The sequence below is a fragment of the Tinamus guttatus genome, unplaced genomic scaffold (assembly GCF_059628265.1).
Source record: "Tinamus guttatus ecotype Peru unplaced genomic scaffold, ASM5962826v1 Tinamus_guttatus_pri_ptg000397l, whole genome shotgun sequence".
Lineage (NCBI taxonomy): Eukaryota > Metazoa > Chordata > Aves > Tinamiformes > Tinamidae > Tinamus > Tinamus guttatus.
This window is the reverse complement of record NW_028288931.1, coordinates 3,129,821-3,144,464: the sequence shown is the minus strand read 5'-3', so window position 1 is coordinate 3,144,464 and position 14,644 is coordinate 3,129,821. Positions and strand designations below refer to the sequence as shown.

Here is a 14,644-nt window from a genome sequence, read left to right as displayed (position 1 = left end):
TCTTAAACTGCAGCAGTAGGACTTCATTTCTCACTTCCCGTGGAGGCGGGTGGTGGAGGAAGGAGCTCGCCCAGTTGCATCGAACGCTCACACGCGCTCCGCGGGGGAAGCTCAGGACTGGAGCCGCTTGTGGAGGCACCAGAGCCTCTCGGGGATGGCTGGAGGGCAGGATCGACGCCTGGAGCACTGAGGAAGCTACTCACAGCCCTGCAGCAGTGCCACCAACTGCCAAAAACCTGCACCAACCTCTTGCCCTGCAATGGCTGCAGCAGCTGCCTCACTTCCCTCCCGGCTAGGGCCTTTCCTCTGACAAATGCACCAGCGGTGACACTCCGAAGCCACACAAAGGCCAGGGGGGTGACGTTATTTTACTTCATACCAGCACCTGCCCATGCTGTGCCATCCAGAGAGACCTGCCAGATGACAGGGAGCACCAGCAGCGCCAGCCAGGCGCTCCACAGCTTGGGCAGTGCCCTCAGGCAGCCAAATTCACTCCTCACGTTTGAGATTTTTGTGTCATACTCGCAGTCTCTTGCATTTCCCGACTGCACGACCCGCTTTCCTTGGTAATAGGTTAAAAAAATAGACGGCACATGGAAATAATGACCTGAAAGAAATGTTGCACTGCCCCCCTGAGGAAGGTGAAGGCCCTATGTTCATCTTTTTATACAAGGATGTTTGGTAACTGTTAAGACAGCACTTAAAAAACTCTTCTGTGCAGTATCAAAGTGCAGGACACTGTTATATGTATTTATTTGTTTGCAGGAACCCTTCTAAACACAACCAACACTATTTATTTAAAACATAATGAATCTCAACAATTCTTTCAGTATACAAAATATTCAGTTCACAAAAGAGAAAGGCTGGTGTCCATAGCTGAAGGTGATGACTCTCTTCCTGCTGTCTTTGGACACTGAGTTAAGTCCATTTCCATTTCACAATGGAAAAGCCCAAGCATTTCCCAGGCTAAATATCCTTCCAAAAGGAATACAGAGGGCTTGCTCAGCTCATCCTGCTCTTCATGGATGGGTCAGAAAAGTCACATATCAGGCACCTGTAGGAGTCGAAGCACATCAGCGCATCCTGTTCTCCCTCGGAGCCTGGTTAGCAGCACGACGATCACTGATTGTCAAGAAAAAGTGAGATCTTAAGCAGCGTATCTGAAAACAAAACAAAACAAAAAGTGTGTTTTATTGGTCCTTTATATCCACTAAAATGTGGCGTATTTCCAAAAGGCATAAGAAAATACATTATTTGGCAGACTAAGTGAATCGGAGCTGCTTGTTCCGCGCACGGACGCCCCCGCCGCTACCTTGCACGACGTGGGGCTGGTGGCGCTCCAGGACCCGCTCCCAGGCCTGCGGCAGGGCCTCCATGGCGTCCAGGTCGTCGCAGCTGACGCGCTGCAGGAGCAGGTGGCTCTCCAGGTACCTTGGGGACGTTAAGGAAGCGCAGGGGGGAAGGGGACGCCGTGACACTGGGGACACCCTGATCCTCCGGACACTGGGATCCCAGGGGCACGGTGACAGAGGACACTGTGAACCCGGGGATACCCTGATCCTGAGGACACTGTGACACAGGGGACACCGTAACCCTGGGGATACCCTGACAACACCATGACACAAGGGGACTCCGTGACCCTGGGATACCCTGACTCTGGGGATGCCGTGGCACTGGGGACACCCTGATCCTGGGGACACTGTGACCACAGGGACACTATGACAGAGAGGACACCACGAACCTGGAGATCCCCTGATTCCAGGGACACCGTGACACGGGGGGACTCTGTGACCTTGGGGACACCCTGGCCTCAGGGACACTGTGACCCCAGGGACAGCCTGAGGACACTGTGGACACTGTAACCCCAGAGTCACCATGATACAGGGGGACACCATGACACAGGGGGACACTGGGACCATGGGGACACCGTGACCTCAAGGATACCCTGACCCTGGGGACACCGTGACCTCAGGGATACCCTGACCCTGGGGACACTATGACACAGGGGGACACCATGACCCCAGGGATACCCTGACCCCGGGGACACCGTGACACAAAGGGACACCATGACACAGGGAGCCACCGTGACCCCGGCGACACCCTGGCCCGCGGCCCGCGCCGTTCGGATACAGGAGCCGGTAGTGGCGCTCCACGTCCTGCAGCCCCTCGAGCGCGTCGGCCAGCGAGGGGCAGCGCGGCCCGCGCCGCAGCGCCGCCTCCAGCCCCAGCTCGGCCCCGCGCTCCTCGTAGAGCTTCAGCGCGGCGCCCACGGCGGCGGCCACCGCGTCGCGCACGGCGCGAAGCTCCGCCCTGCGCGGGGACGCCACGGGGCGCGCGGGTCGGTGCGGGGCGGCCCAGCGCGGCCCCCCGCGCCCGCCCGCCCCGTCCTCACCGCCGCCCGCCGAGCTGCTCCAGCGCCGCCTCGGCCGCGCCGCGCTGCTTCCGCCACAGGCGCGCGCGCAGCCCGCGCGAGGCGCCCAGCGGCGACGCGGCCCAGGCCAAGCGCCGCGCCGCGCGCGCCTGCTCCGCCAGCCCGCGCAGCGCCGCCAGCAGCGGCGCCCAGGCCGCGAGCGCCGCGCGCGCCGCCGCCTCCTGCCGCGCCACGGCCGCCGCGCAGCCCCGCAGCGCCGCCGCCATCCCGGCCGCCGCCATGCCGGCCGCCCCGCCTCACCGCCGGCGTGCTGCGTCACCGCCCGGCGTCCTGCGTCACCGCCGCGGCGCGCGCGCCCATTGGCCGCGCCGGGGCGGCGGTTGGTTTAAACGAGCCCGGGGGCGGGTGGCGCGCGCTAGGAGGGGGGCGGGAGCGCCAGGCCGGGCAGAACCGGCCGGACCCGGCACCGACTCCCGGCTGGACCCCCGACCGGACACGGCACCGACCGACTGATCCACCCGGCATCCCTCCATCCACCCACTGACCGGACCCAGCACCGGACTCCAGCCCAGCCGCCATGGCCCCCTCGCGCAGGAAGAACGCGGGCGCGCGCGGCAGAAAACTCGCGGCCTTCCTGGAGGACTTCGACCGCGAGGGTGGCCCGGGGCGGCGGGAGCGAGGGCCGGGAGCGGGGGGCGGCGGGAGGGCCGCGGCCGGTGCCACGGGCCGGAGCCCCGGGGTCCCGTTGGCAGGGGAGCCCGGGAGGGCCCGCGGCGGCGCCGTGACCCCGTGTGTGTCCCCGCAGTGCAGAGCCGGATCGAGCGGCTGCGGGCGAACGGGCGGTGCCTGATGCAGGAGGTGGGAGATCTCTACGGCATCGAGATCCTGCGGCTGCCGCTGGCGCTGCGCAGCATGAAGTGGCACGAGTACTTCGGTACGGCGGGGCGGCCCGGGGCCCCTGCCCCTGGCCCGGGGGCTCCGCGGGGCCCCGCTGCTGCTCCACGCTCGTTTTTGCTCTTCCTCACCCCGTGCTGGAGGCTGAACCTGCTCCCCAGCTGCCCTGCGTGTGCGTTAACTTTCCTTAACTGTCCCCATGTTTTCCTTACAGCTAAAGGAGGAAGCAAGGAGGCCTTAGAAGAGGTGGCGACGGTAGGTGTCCTGCATGAACCCTGTGTTACTGCTGTAACACCCTGCACACGAGCAGCTTCCCAGTCACTTTGTTAAGCCCTAAGGGGTATAAACACCCGTGTTTGCTACAGGCTTTGCCTAGTCGTGTTGCTCTTGCAGCAGGGAATAGGTAAAGACATAACCCACACTGTTCCAGTAAGGCTTGTCACCCATGTAGTCTACTGGTCTGTGAGGTTATTGTCACTTGTAGAATACACAAAAGCTCCCCTTGTGAGCATGGCTGATGAGTATGGATGTATTTCTGTTGCAAAATAATTGAGGTTTTACTCTCTAACTTTGGCTCGTTGCAGCTATTGATGATCCTAATGGTGTCATGTCTGTTTTTAATTGTAGGCGGACTTGGAAATAATGGAAATAAATAAAATAACAGCTGAAGTTATGAAGACTCCTTTAAAAATCATCAAGAAAGGTCAGTTCGCTTTTAAGCATTATGGGGAATTCTGTGGTGTGAAAGTTCATAATGGTCTGTGTTCAGGAAATGATAATTCAGCTTTTATTTGCACCCTTTAACAGGTTTAAATATAAGAAAATACTTCCTTTATTCTTGTTATCAAAAGGAATTGTATTCCATTTTTTAAAAGTCTTAAATAGAATAGTGTTCTCTCTACTATTCTATTGGAGTTTGGATTTCAGGAGTGAATTGTGGCCAGAAATGTAGTTACTTGTAGTTATTTACTTTTTATCCCAACTCCTAGCTAACAACCTATTGTTTTTGGCTTGAATAACACTTTCTTTTTAGCTGAAAAATCTAAACAGGATATTGAAGCTATTGAAGAAGAAGCAGAGTCTCCTTTACTTCCTCAAGCAAAGAAAACAAAGCATGATACCCAGTCTCTTGCAGAACTAGAAGCTGAAAATATTAACCCAAGAACTGGGAAGGTAAAAAGCTCCTCCTTGCATTGCCTGTTCTCAGGATGTCAGCAGTTTCATTGAGATGGTGCCTGTGACAATGCAGCTGGCCAAGGCACTTCAAAGGGGCCTCTTGTAGTGCCTCGTGATAAAAGTTTTGGTTTTTGGTTGATATTAGAGGGCAGTCACTTTGCTTGGCGCAAGTGACTTTGCTTGATCCCTGCTTTTCTTCTGTACATCTGCAAGACCTCATGTCCCATCCTTTTCCCCCAGGCCATTCCCTGCAATAGAGATACTCTCAACTTGACCAATACTAATTTCTGCTTCTTTTGCTCCGGGCAAAATGAACGTAGACAGGACTGGGTCAAGTTAAATTTCATGGTGTCCAGTGTCCTCCTAAGGTTCTATAGCAGAGCTGAAAGGGGAGGGAAAAATGTAAGAAAGTTATTAAAATGGGAAAGTTTATAAAAGTTTATATGTCTTTTGGTTCAGGCTTTTTGTGCTCTAAAAAGGAAGCTATTGAGCCATACTTTTGTATGGAAGCTGGGCCTACCTGTTTTGTGACAGTAAAACAACTGATTTGAGTCATCTCTTTCAGGTAAAGGCATCCACTAAAAAAGCGCCGGCGTTCAAGAACAGAAGACCTCCTTCATCGAGAGTGAAGCGCATGAGTAAAAGGTATTAGGAGATTTCCACCCTCTTTCCCTGGCTTCTGGAAAAGGAGAATAAGTCTGTTACTGGTAAAACTCAAGGGGAATGGTAGGCTTGCTAGTGCAGAGGCCATCAAGGAGAAAGTCAGTGAATTAACCATGAATGAAAGAGCAGCTTCCTCTCCTCTGAGGAGCAGCTGTGCCTAGCTTGGGTGTTTACCCTTCCCCAGCAAGAGCCTCTAGTTTTCTTTAGTTGCCCCCTCATGCAAGTCGCAGGTAAGGCAGGGCTTGAACATCTGTTAACGTGTCTCTTCAGAGCTGGATGTCTTTTTTCTTTTTTATCTTTAGCAGATCGAGCAGAAACAACTTTATCACCCCAGCTAATGGGAGAATTGTTGATGTCTGTGCTCGGGGAGGTAATTCCATGGTCACACCCAAGTTTGATTTCAGGTTTGTATTCTATGGTTCTTTTAGTAAGTCTCTTCTCTGTATTAGAAAAGTCTGCTTTATGCATCTGGCATGTTTGTAAAATAGTCCTTGCTGGTTCTTTGAATCTGTGAAATGAAAGATTTGCAGCCTGAGTACTTTATTGGGGTTGTCTGACTTGGTTTTCTTTTGCAACTTCATTTATAGAACATATGTAGTATTAGCTGAAAATCCTGTATTAGAATGGTGTCATGGAAGCAGAGATAAGATTTTTGACTGGCACCCAGAGCCCTGGTGTCCTGTGGAGTTAGGATTGCACATTCCTGACTCTCTTTGCAAATTCTGAGTCTGTGTAAAGGTCTAAATTGCAGTTCTTCTCCTGTCCAATGAACCATTTCTGAATCTGTTCAGGCCTTGCAGATGCTCAGACTTTTCTGCTATTCTGTCATTCTAGCTCTGTTATAGATAGACAAGCTACTCGTGGGACACAATTTTATTTTTCTGTATTTGGGAATATCCGCAGACAATTGTAAGGTAGAGCCCCTCTTCCTGTTGTCCTTGTTTCACAGAGAAAAGGCTTTAAAATTCTTTCCATCAGAATATTATTGAGTTTCTCTGTGACTGAAGTAATCAACTGCAGTAAAGGCAGTTCTGTGACTTTGGAATGTTTCAGGGTTTTCAAGACGCCGGGTTTGCGCACGCCTGCCCTGCACGAGCATGTTTACACCATCTCTGCCAACGGCAGCCCCCTTGCTGACAGCAACGACGTCTTCATTACTGTTCCTGTTGGAGATGGGGAGGTAAATCAGAGAGAGGAACCTGCAAAAGCTGCTCACAACTTTTTGCAGGTTGGAGGGAGGGATATAAGTTTCATTCTGATCGTTGTGCTATCAGAGTTGAAAGGGGATTGATATAGTTTTGAAGTAACTTTTAAAAGTGTAGTCAGAAGTGGGAGCTGTTCAAGCTGCTCTGAGCAGAATGTAGACTGATGCTTTGCTCTAAGTGACTGAGATCTGCTCTCTTTGCAGAGCATTCGTTTAACAGCGAGTGATTTGACCAAGAGGAATCTTCTTCATCTGAATCCAGAGGCCCAAGGAATTATGAAGAAGTTTTCAGTAAGTATTTATATTCAGCTGCAGTGCTGTGTTGTCACTCTAATTCACTGAACAGTTGAACTCCCTGTGTCTTGTATCCTGACCCATGTTGCTGGTCATGAAGAGGGAAGCAGAGTGGGAAACAGTTTTTCCTCACATTTGGTTTGATGCAAACTATGGATAAATTGTACTTGTTGGAAGAGAACTGTTCTCAATATTTTGAGAAAATGAATCAAAATGGAATTCTTTCACTTCTGGAAGAAGTGGCAAGCAGTTGTGGCTACTGATTAATTTCTGTTTCCTTCTAGATTCGTCTTGCCCAAGCATTCAGTGGCACAAAGACAAACAGATGAAACTTGGTGCTGACATCCCTCTCTAAATATGGAACACTGTATTTAGGGATGTGGCCTTGAGTTCCCACTCCTAAGTTGTTTCTTCCTTCTATTAATTTACAGAATAGAAGTTAGGAACTGATTTTTCTACCTAAGTATGTAATGGTATTAGAATAGATTGCTTTTTTTTTTTAATTCAGGAGAAATATTTTATTTGTTCTTTCCTCTGAGACTGAGGCCAAGGTACAGTTATCTTGGGCTTGCAGCCTAGCAAGATGAATGGGTAAGTGTTCTCCTAGCATCTTGCAAAAGACAAGTGGAGGATAAAGTGACTGAAGCTTGTATCTGTCTGGGAAAAGAAAGCAACAGATTAGGTTTGTTGCACTTCTTTCTAGGCACATCCTTTCTATGCTGAAGTGTTTAAAAAGTGATGACTATCTCGGTCATAAGCATAAAATCTCAGTCAGATACATAAAGGCAAGTTACTGATGAATTGGATATAAAGCTGCTTGTAGTTTATGATGCTGCCATGAATAGTAGGGGAAGGGGGGCAGGTACAGTAAATTCTGTTCTTAACTGAAGCTGTTCTATTTGTGATCTTTTATTTCTTTAAAAACAAAATGCACAAGTTCTCTGTAAAACCTCTTACAAGTAGATTAACTTTACAGACCTGTCAGATTAACTAGATTCCTGGGAGTCAGCTTAGAGCCACTGGAATGCCCCTGAAGTAAGGGAATGCTGCTTTTTCAAAACCATTTTCCAAATCATTAGGAAAAGCAGTACTCATGGAATTGAGTATGGGCAGGAAAGAAAAAAGCCAGGCACAGCAGAGCAGCATTTAGCTCTATCTGCTGATCTAGATTGAATTGGACTCATTGCATTTCCTTGACAAAGAATTATCCCATGCATACTGTTTAAACAGGGGCTAAAAAAACATTCAGGCATTAATGTTCTTTCCTTTGTTTACAAGAGAAACTGCAGTCTATATGAGCAGAGATTGTTTAAATTTAGGAGAACTTGGTTTAATATATATCCTCTTAGGAAAGGGTTAATGTTCTTAAAACCTTACATTTGGTTTAAAGCTTGCAGAATGAAGCGGGAAATAAAACTTGTATTTGCTTTTCTAAGATCACTGTCTTGTCTTTTCAAGAGCTTGGAAAAGCAGAGCTCCCTATGAAGCACAAGGTGGCTGCGAGAAGTTCATTTAAACTCTTATAAAAGATTACTCTTAATGCCAAGGGTCTCATTATTAATCTTGGAGTGGTAAAGCTGTGTGAAGATGCTTCACTCTTAAGCTAGGGTATGGATTTTTTTAAAGTATGGCTAACTTTGACTCCTGCTTACTACTTCCCTTTTTTCCTACTTCCATTGTCACACCCAAGTTTAATTCCAGGCTTGTGTTTTATTTCTCTTAGTAAGACCCTCCTATTAAAATTATTTGATCTATCATCTCTTTGCGAAGCAGTCCTGGTGGCTTTTAACCTGTGATGTTAAAGACTTGCTCTCTAAGTTTTATTAATCAATGTTGCCTGACTTGTTTTTTCTTTAAAGCTTTACTGTGCACATTCTATAGAACAAGTATTTGAGATTCCCATGTTAGAAGGGGATTGCAGAGGCAGAGAATGAAAGATGAGGAGCTTCCTCCCCCACTGAGGACCAGCTTTGGGCAAGTCCTGCCCCTTCCTGGGGCAAATAGAGATGGGGAAGCAGCTCATGCTTGATGCATGTCTGTAACTCAGCTGGGGATGTGAGGAGGGTTTCAGAGTCATTCACACATTTATTGCATGTTGCTGGACCTCATGGTATACTGCATATTGCATGGACCTCAGTTCCATGAACAGATTTCAGCAGCAGCTCAGTGAAAGTGGCAGCTTCTGAGCTGCAGGTGGCAATATTGTAATCTGAAACCCAGAGGAAGGTTGCTTTGCTGAGTGCTGTTAACATTTACATTACATTCTTTAGTAATTAAGCTGTAAACAGAAATGTGAAGCTGCTGCTTGGGTGTGTGTTCCTAAGTGTCAACTCCTAAACATACCTTTTCCAGGGGTGAAAAGGAGCTAAACCCCCTGTGTAGCCTGGAGACCCCATTCCTGGTTATTGCTGCAGAACTCGGCTGTGTTTGTGCCCATGTTACCAAAGGTGTTTGTGTCTGTGCTGTTGGGTGCTGAGTTTGCTCTGCGAAGCACAGGGTGACGCAGCTCCAGCTCCTTCCCTGGTGCGTGACCCTGTTGTGCTGTGAACAATAATGCTGCCACAATCCAAGCTTCCTTTTCCCATTACCAGCCTGAGTTAATTGTATCTGCCATGAATAACAGCTACTCTCTAGCTGATGGCTAGACACATTCATCACCTAAGCCTGGTCCTGCATGGCCTGCACCATGCTGCTCTGGAACACTTCTTGTTGCGAGTTCATTTCTTGGCTGCTTATTTTTCATATAAATCACAAACATCACTTCTGGGCCTTTTGCACATTAGATAGCAGCTAGTGTTTTGTTTAACAAAATTACAGCTGCCCTCTTTATTCAGGGCAGGGATTGCTGTGACAGTGAGGAAGCTGGTGGATGTGTGTAAAGTCTGAGCTTCTTTCTGCATTTTATTTGTGCACAATCTCCATGCTTGTCAGGCTGTGGTCTGGCCTGCTCTTTGCATTGAGTGATCTCTTTTCCTGAGATGGATTTAACAATTAACCTGACTTGCATCAGTTAGCAATGGGCCATGTAATTAGGTAAAATGAGGCTGGGTTTCCCTCTGCAGCCTCCCACAAAGTCCCAGCCTGCTGGGAGCCCAGAATTGACCCCCTTGATTTGTTCTGGTGCAGATTCCCTACAGCCAGGAGCCTTCCCAAGGGTGCTTCAACACATCCCATTTTGTCCAGGGAATTCCTTTTGCAGCAGGATCACCTGGAGCTGTTGGGAGACCTGGCTGTAAAGGTGCAGGGTCACAGATAGCCCTGTCACACGGCTGCAGTGAGTGGCTGCCAAGCAGGGCCAGAGCCCTCTGTTAGTCTCAGAAAATTGGTGCCCAGCAGCAGTGCCATGAAAAACGGGATTAGCCGGATTTGCTCATTTTCCTGTAATGTGGAGAGCAAATCCCCCTGCCCCTTATCTTTCCAGGGAAAGATTCACAGTCTGCTGCAGTGTAATTAATCTAATTTCCCTTAATGAGGGAGCCACAGCCACTCAGGCCATCATGACCCCCCGATGCAGCGGCTGCCTCCTGCCGCCTGTGGCTCCGTGGTGGCTTTTCCGGGAATACGGAGGTGAAGGTCCTTGGCCGGTGCTGCGGGGGGTCCTGCCCGTGGCAGGGACTGCGGCTTGGCCGAGGCCGTCGCTGCAGAGCCGGCCTGGGAAGGAGCAGCGCCCGGATTTGCACAGCTCGTGGCACTGAGCTGGGAACCGACCGCAGCTCCCAGGACATCAGTGCGTTGGCCCCTGGCCGTGCCGGGGTGGCCTGGCGGGATGCCCAGCAGCCGGCGTGTCCCCGTCCCCGCGGCCGAGCCCTGCAGCCGGCGGCAGCGCTGGGGGACGAGCCCCTAACGGCGGCGCTGTCGGCAGAAGGGCTGGTGCCCAACAGGGGCACCAGGTCCCACATGGAGATGGCACCTCCTGCAGCCGGACACGGCCAGGAGACCTTAACCCAGCCCAGGAGCTGGGCCCATCTGGCGCAGGCATCTGCTCCCACCGCAGGGAGCTGCTCTGGCCACCGCGCGTGGCGGGAGCCCCACGGAGGGCATTTCCCAGCATCGCGTGGGGAGCTGTTGGGCCCCATTGTGTGGGATTGCAATCGTGTCCCTATGGCCATCCTGGGGGCCCTGGGGTGTCCCTGGTGTGAACCCAGTGTAAGTGAGGAGCTGCTCTGCTCTGCAGCCCAGTGGTGCAGATGTGCACAGATGTGGCCTCCTGCCACCCCTCGGGTTTCCCCAGGGAAGTGACCAACCCCGAAGACCAGCAATAATAACCTGCTTTTAAAGGTGAGACTAACAGACGGATGTGCTAAAGGCTCATTTATGTCTCCACACATAGGTTAAAAACTCGTTGATCCACTTCCCTGTGCTTTGCAAAAAGCAGGAATTTAACAGCAGCTCTAATGCAATACTAAGAGCCAAGCGTTATTTTTTTGAAGCCTTTCCTACATCTTTCAGTGACAACAACCACTCTTTGGTAGAGTTTACGCCGCCCTGAGGGGGCTACTTTGGGAAAAAAGCTTTATTTTTAGAGGGTTGCTTCACCAAACCACGGCTCCTCCTGCCAAGCTGCCCCAGACCCTCCTTCCCTTCCCTTGGTCCAGCCCTAGGAGCACAGGCGGCTCCCCTGGATCCGCACATCTAAAACACAGACCACGGCACAATTAGCGTTTGATTTGCTCGGCTATTTAGGGGTCTTTATTTCACCCTTCAAACATGGGTCAATAAATACAAAATTAACAAAAATGCCAATAGATCTTTATTATCATTTATTATTATTCCAAATCATTGCAATTCCCTGGAGATGTCTGACTATAGTTCAAACATGAAGTGCACACAGTGTCCCTTGTGATCTTATATTACATTTGTTTCAAGCTTATAAAAATATATATTGAATTTCAAGTATGTATTTACAGTATATAACATGTGGTTAATGAATATCAAAAACCAGCTGGAGCTGAACCAACTTGATGCCAGTTTTGGTTTCCGGTGAAAGGGGGACGGTACCGAGCGCGGCTGTGGGAAGAGGAGAAGGGAAAGGGCAAAAACAGCTCTTGGAAGAGCAGAGAACAACCCAAATTCTGTGCCAAGATCTATGGTCTCGTAGCTGTATTTCCTAGCTCTGGCAAAGCTTGCAGATTGCAAAAAATCTCCTGGTTTACCCATCAGAGCAAGGGCGCCGAGCCCGCACCGGCCTCCCGCAGCTAACGGAAGAGGAAGGAGCCCACACGGTGCCGAAGGCCGGCGAGGCAACGGGAACGAAACTGTTTGGAGACACTCGCCTCGGTGGAGCAGCTGCAAAGCAGTGGTGCTAATTAATTTAATTATAAGGCATTGAACACTTCCCCAAACAGGAGATGCCAAAGGGATGCCAGTTAATTTTAAAAACATAATGCCAAACTATAAATTAATCTGTTCACCTAGTTTCTTATCTTCGGTGCTGATGGGGAGCCCAATTAAAGGTCTTTATTGTTCCAACAAGCTGGGCTAGAGAACACGGGTCTATTAGGTACTTTTTTCTAGGAGAAAAAGGTGCATCTCTAGCAGAGCCAGGAAATAAAAATACACCTAATTTCTGCTAAATTAGCACACAATCCCATCCACAAAATTATGCTGTCTACAGGAAACAGCTTTCTGAAATGCTGCATCTAAGTCCATCACCACCAAGTCAGAAAAGTAATTAAACAGTGAGGTATTTTGCGGGGGGAAACAGCTAGAGACTCAGATGAAGCAGCAGCGTGCTCAGTTCTGATTATACTGGAGAATACAGCACAGCAACCTGATTCAGTCATGGAAGCACATAAGAAATTATTGAAATCTGGCCTCATTTTTAATTGAGTACTCTAGCACAGAGTTAACCCTTCATAAGGGAGAGAACCAAACAGACCAGAAGGCAACAGGGCTTTATTAATTTCATATTAACTCTGTTAATTTCGTATTAATTCTTTCATCTATGGTGAAAGGACAACGACAAACGAGGGAGCCGTGTTTGTCGGGCCACGCCAGCTCCCAGATGGAATTCCCACCCTCTGGCCATCACCTACCTCCTACTGCTCCCGTTCCCCATCCTCGTGATCCCTGCATTCGCGACCTCCTCTTCCTCCTCCGCGTTCCCGTCTCATCAGCAAAGTGGCTCGCAAGGAACTAGTCCTTGCCCACAACCCTCCATCACAGCCACTCCTACACACAAAGGTTGAGACATTTCATAATTAAATTAGATTTCTCCTTCAGCTCCCTGGCTTCACCTCCTTCTCCACGAACACTGCTCTGCTGCCTCTGCAGGGGCTGGAGAGAAAAACACATCCGAGCTTTTGTCAATGTTGCCTTCAGCTGTAAGGCTCTAAATGGCCTAAAAAAGCAGGACTAACTGTTGGGAAGAGAAATTCACATTCTAGACTGATTTTTACTGAAAAATTCATAGACCTTGAGCACTTCCATGAAGCAGTATATGCTCTCTTCGTCTGATCTTATTTACCAGGCATCTAATTAACCTGCACAGCCTTTATTGCTGCACAAATACAAGCCCAAGAGGGTCCTGCTCCCAAACACTCATCTTGGAGCTGCTTCCAAGAGCTCTCCTTGGAAAGAGTCACAGCCCCGAGGCCTGATGCACTCCTGTGACGATGTGCGTGGATCCTCTGCACAGCCAAGTCCTGACGTCTCCCAGCAATTCCTTGAGCCACCTCACAGGTGACACGCGCTCAGCCAGACGGATATCCAACTGCTATTTAAAGAATCCAAGTGGTTGGAGCGCTTGACATCTCCCCTGTGACCTGTTCAGTGGTTGATTAACCTCAATTTCTGCAATTTAATTCTTCTTTGCTGCTTCAGTTCTCCCCAACAGGATCTTGAAATGCTACGGGAGCCCTCAGCCACCTTCTTGCACATTACAGATCTCCTGCTAACACCTTCTGCACCCAACAGGCTGACTTATCATTCTCAGATGTGTTTTCCAGCCCCTGAAGACTGTTGCTTTGGCACCGAACCATGAATTTTCCAACACATCCCATGCACCAAAGCAGACACGGTCCTTGTGGCAACCATCTCCTCAGGGTGGCTCCCAGGACAGAGGAGCCTCCTGGAAGCCATCCCAGCAACGGGGACAAAAGGAGGGGAATGTGCAAGGGGTGAGCAGGAATCAAGTTGGTTCAGCTCCCTACCTAGAGAATTATAATATACTTTCTCTATAGATAAAATGTAAACATAAAGAACATACAAATTGCACTTGATCCTTGGGATCTGGCATTTCTACCAAATAAAGGTTTCTGTTCATAATTATTACTCTTCTGGGTATGAAACGGATGCAGATTGGGACAAAGGTGACAATTTCCTTCAGAAAACTAACCCAGCGACATGGGGAAATGCTGCCGAACGTGAACAAGAGCAGGAAGGAGAGAGTTGATTTATCTCAGAGAGAAGCAAATTCCCCAACTCCTGGTTTGCAGCATAAGCAGCAGGTCCAGTTCTCCACAGGGCCAAGATTTCTTATCACTAATCTTGCACACAGCTGTGCTGTGCTTATTCATGCTGCTCTTTGTGTTATTTTTTTCCTGGGAGTTCTAAAACTGGGTTCAGAAACCTGTAAAAAAGAAGGCAGCTTTCTCAAAGTCAGCCTGCATTGCCTGAACAGCAGGGATTTGAGATCTGCTTAAGAGAGTTATGGTATTTTGTCATGATATTGCCGGGAAATGTCAACACAAGGCAGAAAATGTGGAAACAAACACCAGTCAGGACCTTGTTGATACCACTTGTTGGTGAAGTTCAGGCAAAAAGTTCTGATCTCTGATGCAATCAAGTTAACCTATCTGAATACCGTGAAATTGTGTCAAGTCTTTGATTCTCTGAATTTAAACTGGTCACAGCCAAGCCAGAGGAGCTGGGGGACCTGTTTTACCCAGGTGCCTGTCAGCTTGAGGAGGAGAGGAAGAGGGAGAGGGAGAGGGAGAGGAGCACAAATGAGTATCTACCAAATAGAAGTTGGGCCTTGCTGAAAAAGATATTTTAGAGATCCACTAGGCCAGATAGAGACGTTAACACATACACTGGGTCTC

The 14,644-nt window shown here is 49.5% G+C and overlaps 2 protein-coding genes across 3 annotated transcripts; one reads left to right on the top strand and one right to left on the bottom strand.

Moving 5' to 3' along the window:
* Positions 1 to 824: 824 nt before the first annotated feature.
* On the bottom strand, positions 825 to 2,652 carry AIRIM (AFG2 interacting ribosome maturation factor). The gene is made up of 4 exons (XM_088531026.1): positions 2,393 to 2,652; positions 2,131 to 2,310; positions 1,313 to 1,431; positions 825 to 1,160 (listed from the first exon to the last, which is right to left on the bottom strand). The coding sequence occupies exons 1-4, from the start codon at positions 2,650 to 2,652 to the stop codon at positions 1,120 to 1,122; spliced, it is 600 nt and encodes a 199-aa protein (XP_088387152.1). The 3' UTR covers positions 825 to 1,119.
* Positions 2,653 to 2,948: 296 nt separating this feature from the next.
* CDCA8 (cell division cycle associated 8) lies at positions 2,949 to 6,963 on the top strand. Of its 2 annotated transcripts, none has more exons than XM_088531025.1 (10): positions 2,949 to 3,027; positions 3,177 to 3,305; positions 3,480 to 3,520; positions 3,893 to 3,968; positions 4,299 to 4,438; positions 5,007 to 5,086; positions 5,410 to 5,508; positions 6,158 to 6,284; positions 6,513 to 6,599; positions 6,887 to 6,963. In XM_088531025.1, exons 1-10 carry the CDS (start codon positions 2,949 to 2,951, stop codon positions 6,929 to 6,931), a joined length of 903 nt encoding a protein of 300 aa, XP_088387151.1. In that variant the 3' UTR covers positions 6,932 to 6,963. The 2 variants fall into 2 exon arrangements, with proteins under 2 accessions (XP_088387151.1, XP_088387150.1); XM_088531024.1 differs by having other exon boundaries at positions 5,407 to 5,508.
* The last annotated feature ends 7,681 nt before the right edge of the window (positions 6,964 to 14,644 follow it).

What these genes read in the sequence shown, in the direction of transcription:
- AIRIM (XM_088531026.1), bottom strand. Translation starts at nt 2,652, where the DNA reads ATGGCGGCGGCCGGGATGGCGGCGGCGCTGCGGGGCTGCGCGGCGGCC. An exon ending in GAGCGCCACTACCGGCTCCT is followed by an intron (nt 1,432 to 2,130) that starts GTATCCGAACGG and finishes AACGTCCCCAAG; the next exon opens with GTACCTGGAGAGCCACCTGC. An exon ending in CCAGCCCCACGTCGTGCAAG is followed by an intron (nt 1,161 to 1,312) that starts GTAGCGGCGGGG and finishes TTTTGTTTTCAG; the next exon opens with ATACGCTGCTTAAGATCTCA.
- CDCA8 (XM_088531024.1), top strand. Translation starts at nt 2,949, where the DNA reads ATGGCCCCCTCGCGCAGGAAGAACGCGGGCGCGCGCGGCAGAAAACTC. An exon ending in TTCCTGTTGGAGATGGGGAG is followed by an intron (nt 6,285 to 6,512) that starts GTAAATCAGAGA and finishes CTCTCTTTGCAG; the next exon opens with AGCATTCGTTTAACAGCGAG. An exon ending in GAATTATGAAGAAGTTTTCA is followed by an intron (nt 6,600 to 6,886) that starts GTAAGTATTTAT and finishes GTTTCCTTCTAG; the next exon opens with ATTCGTCTTGCCCAAGCATT.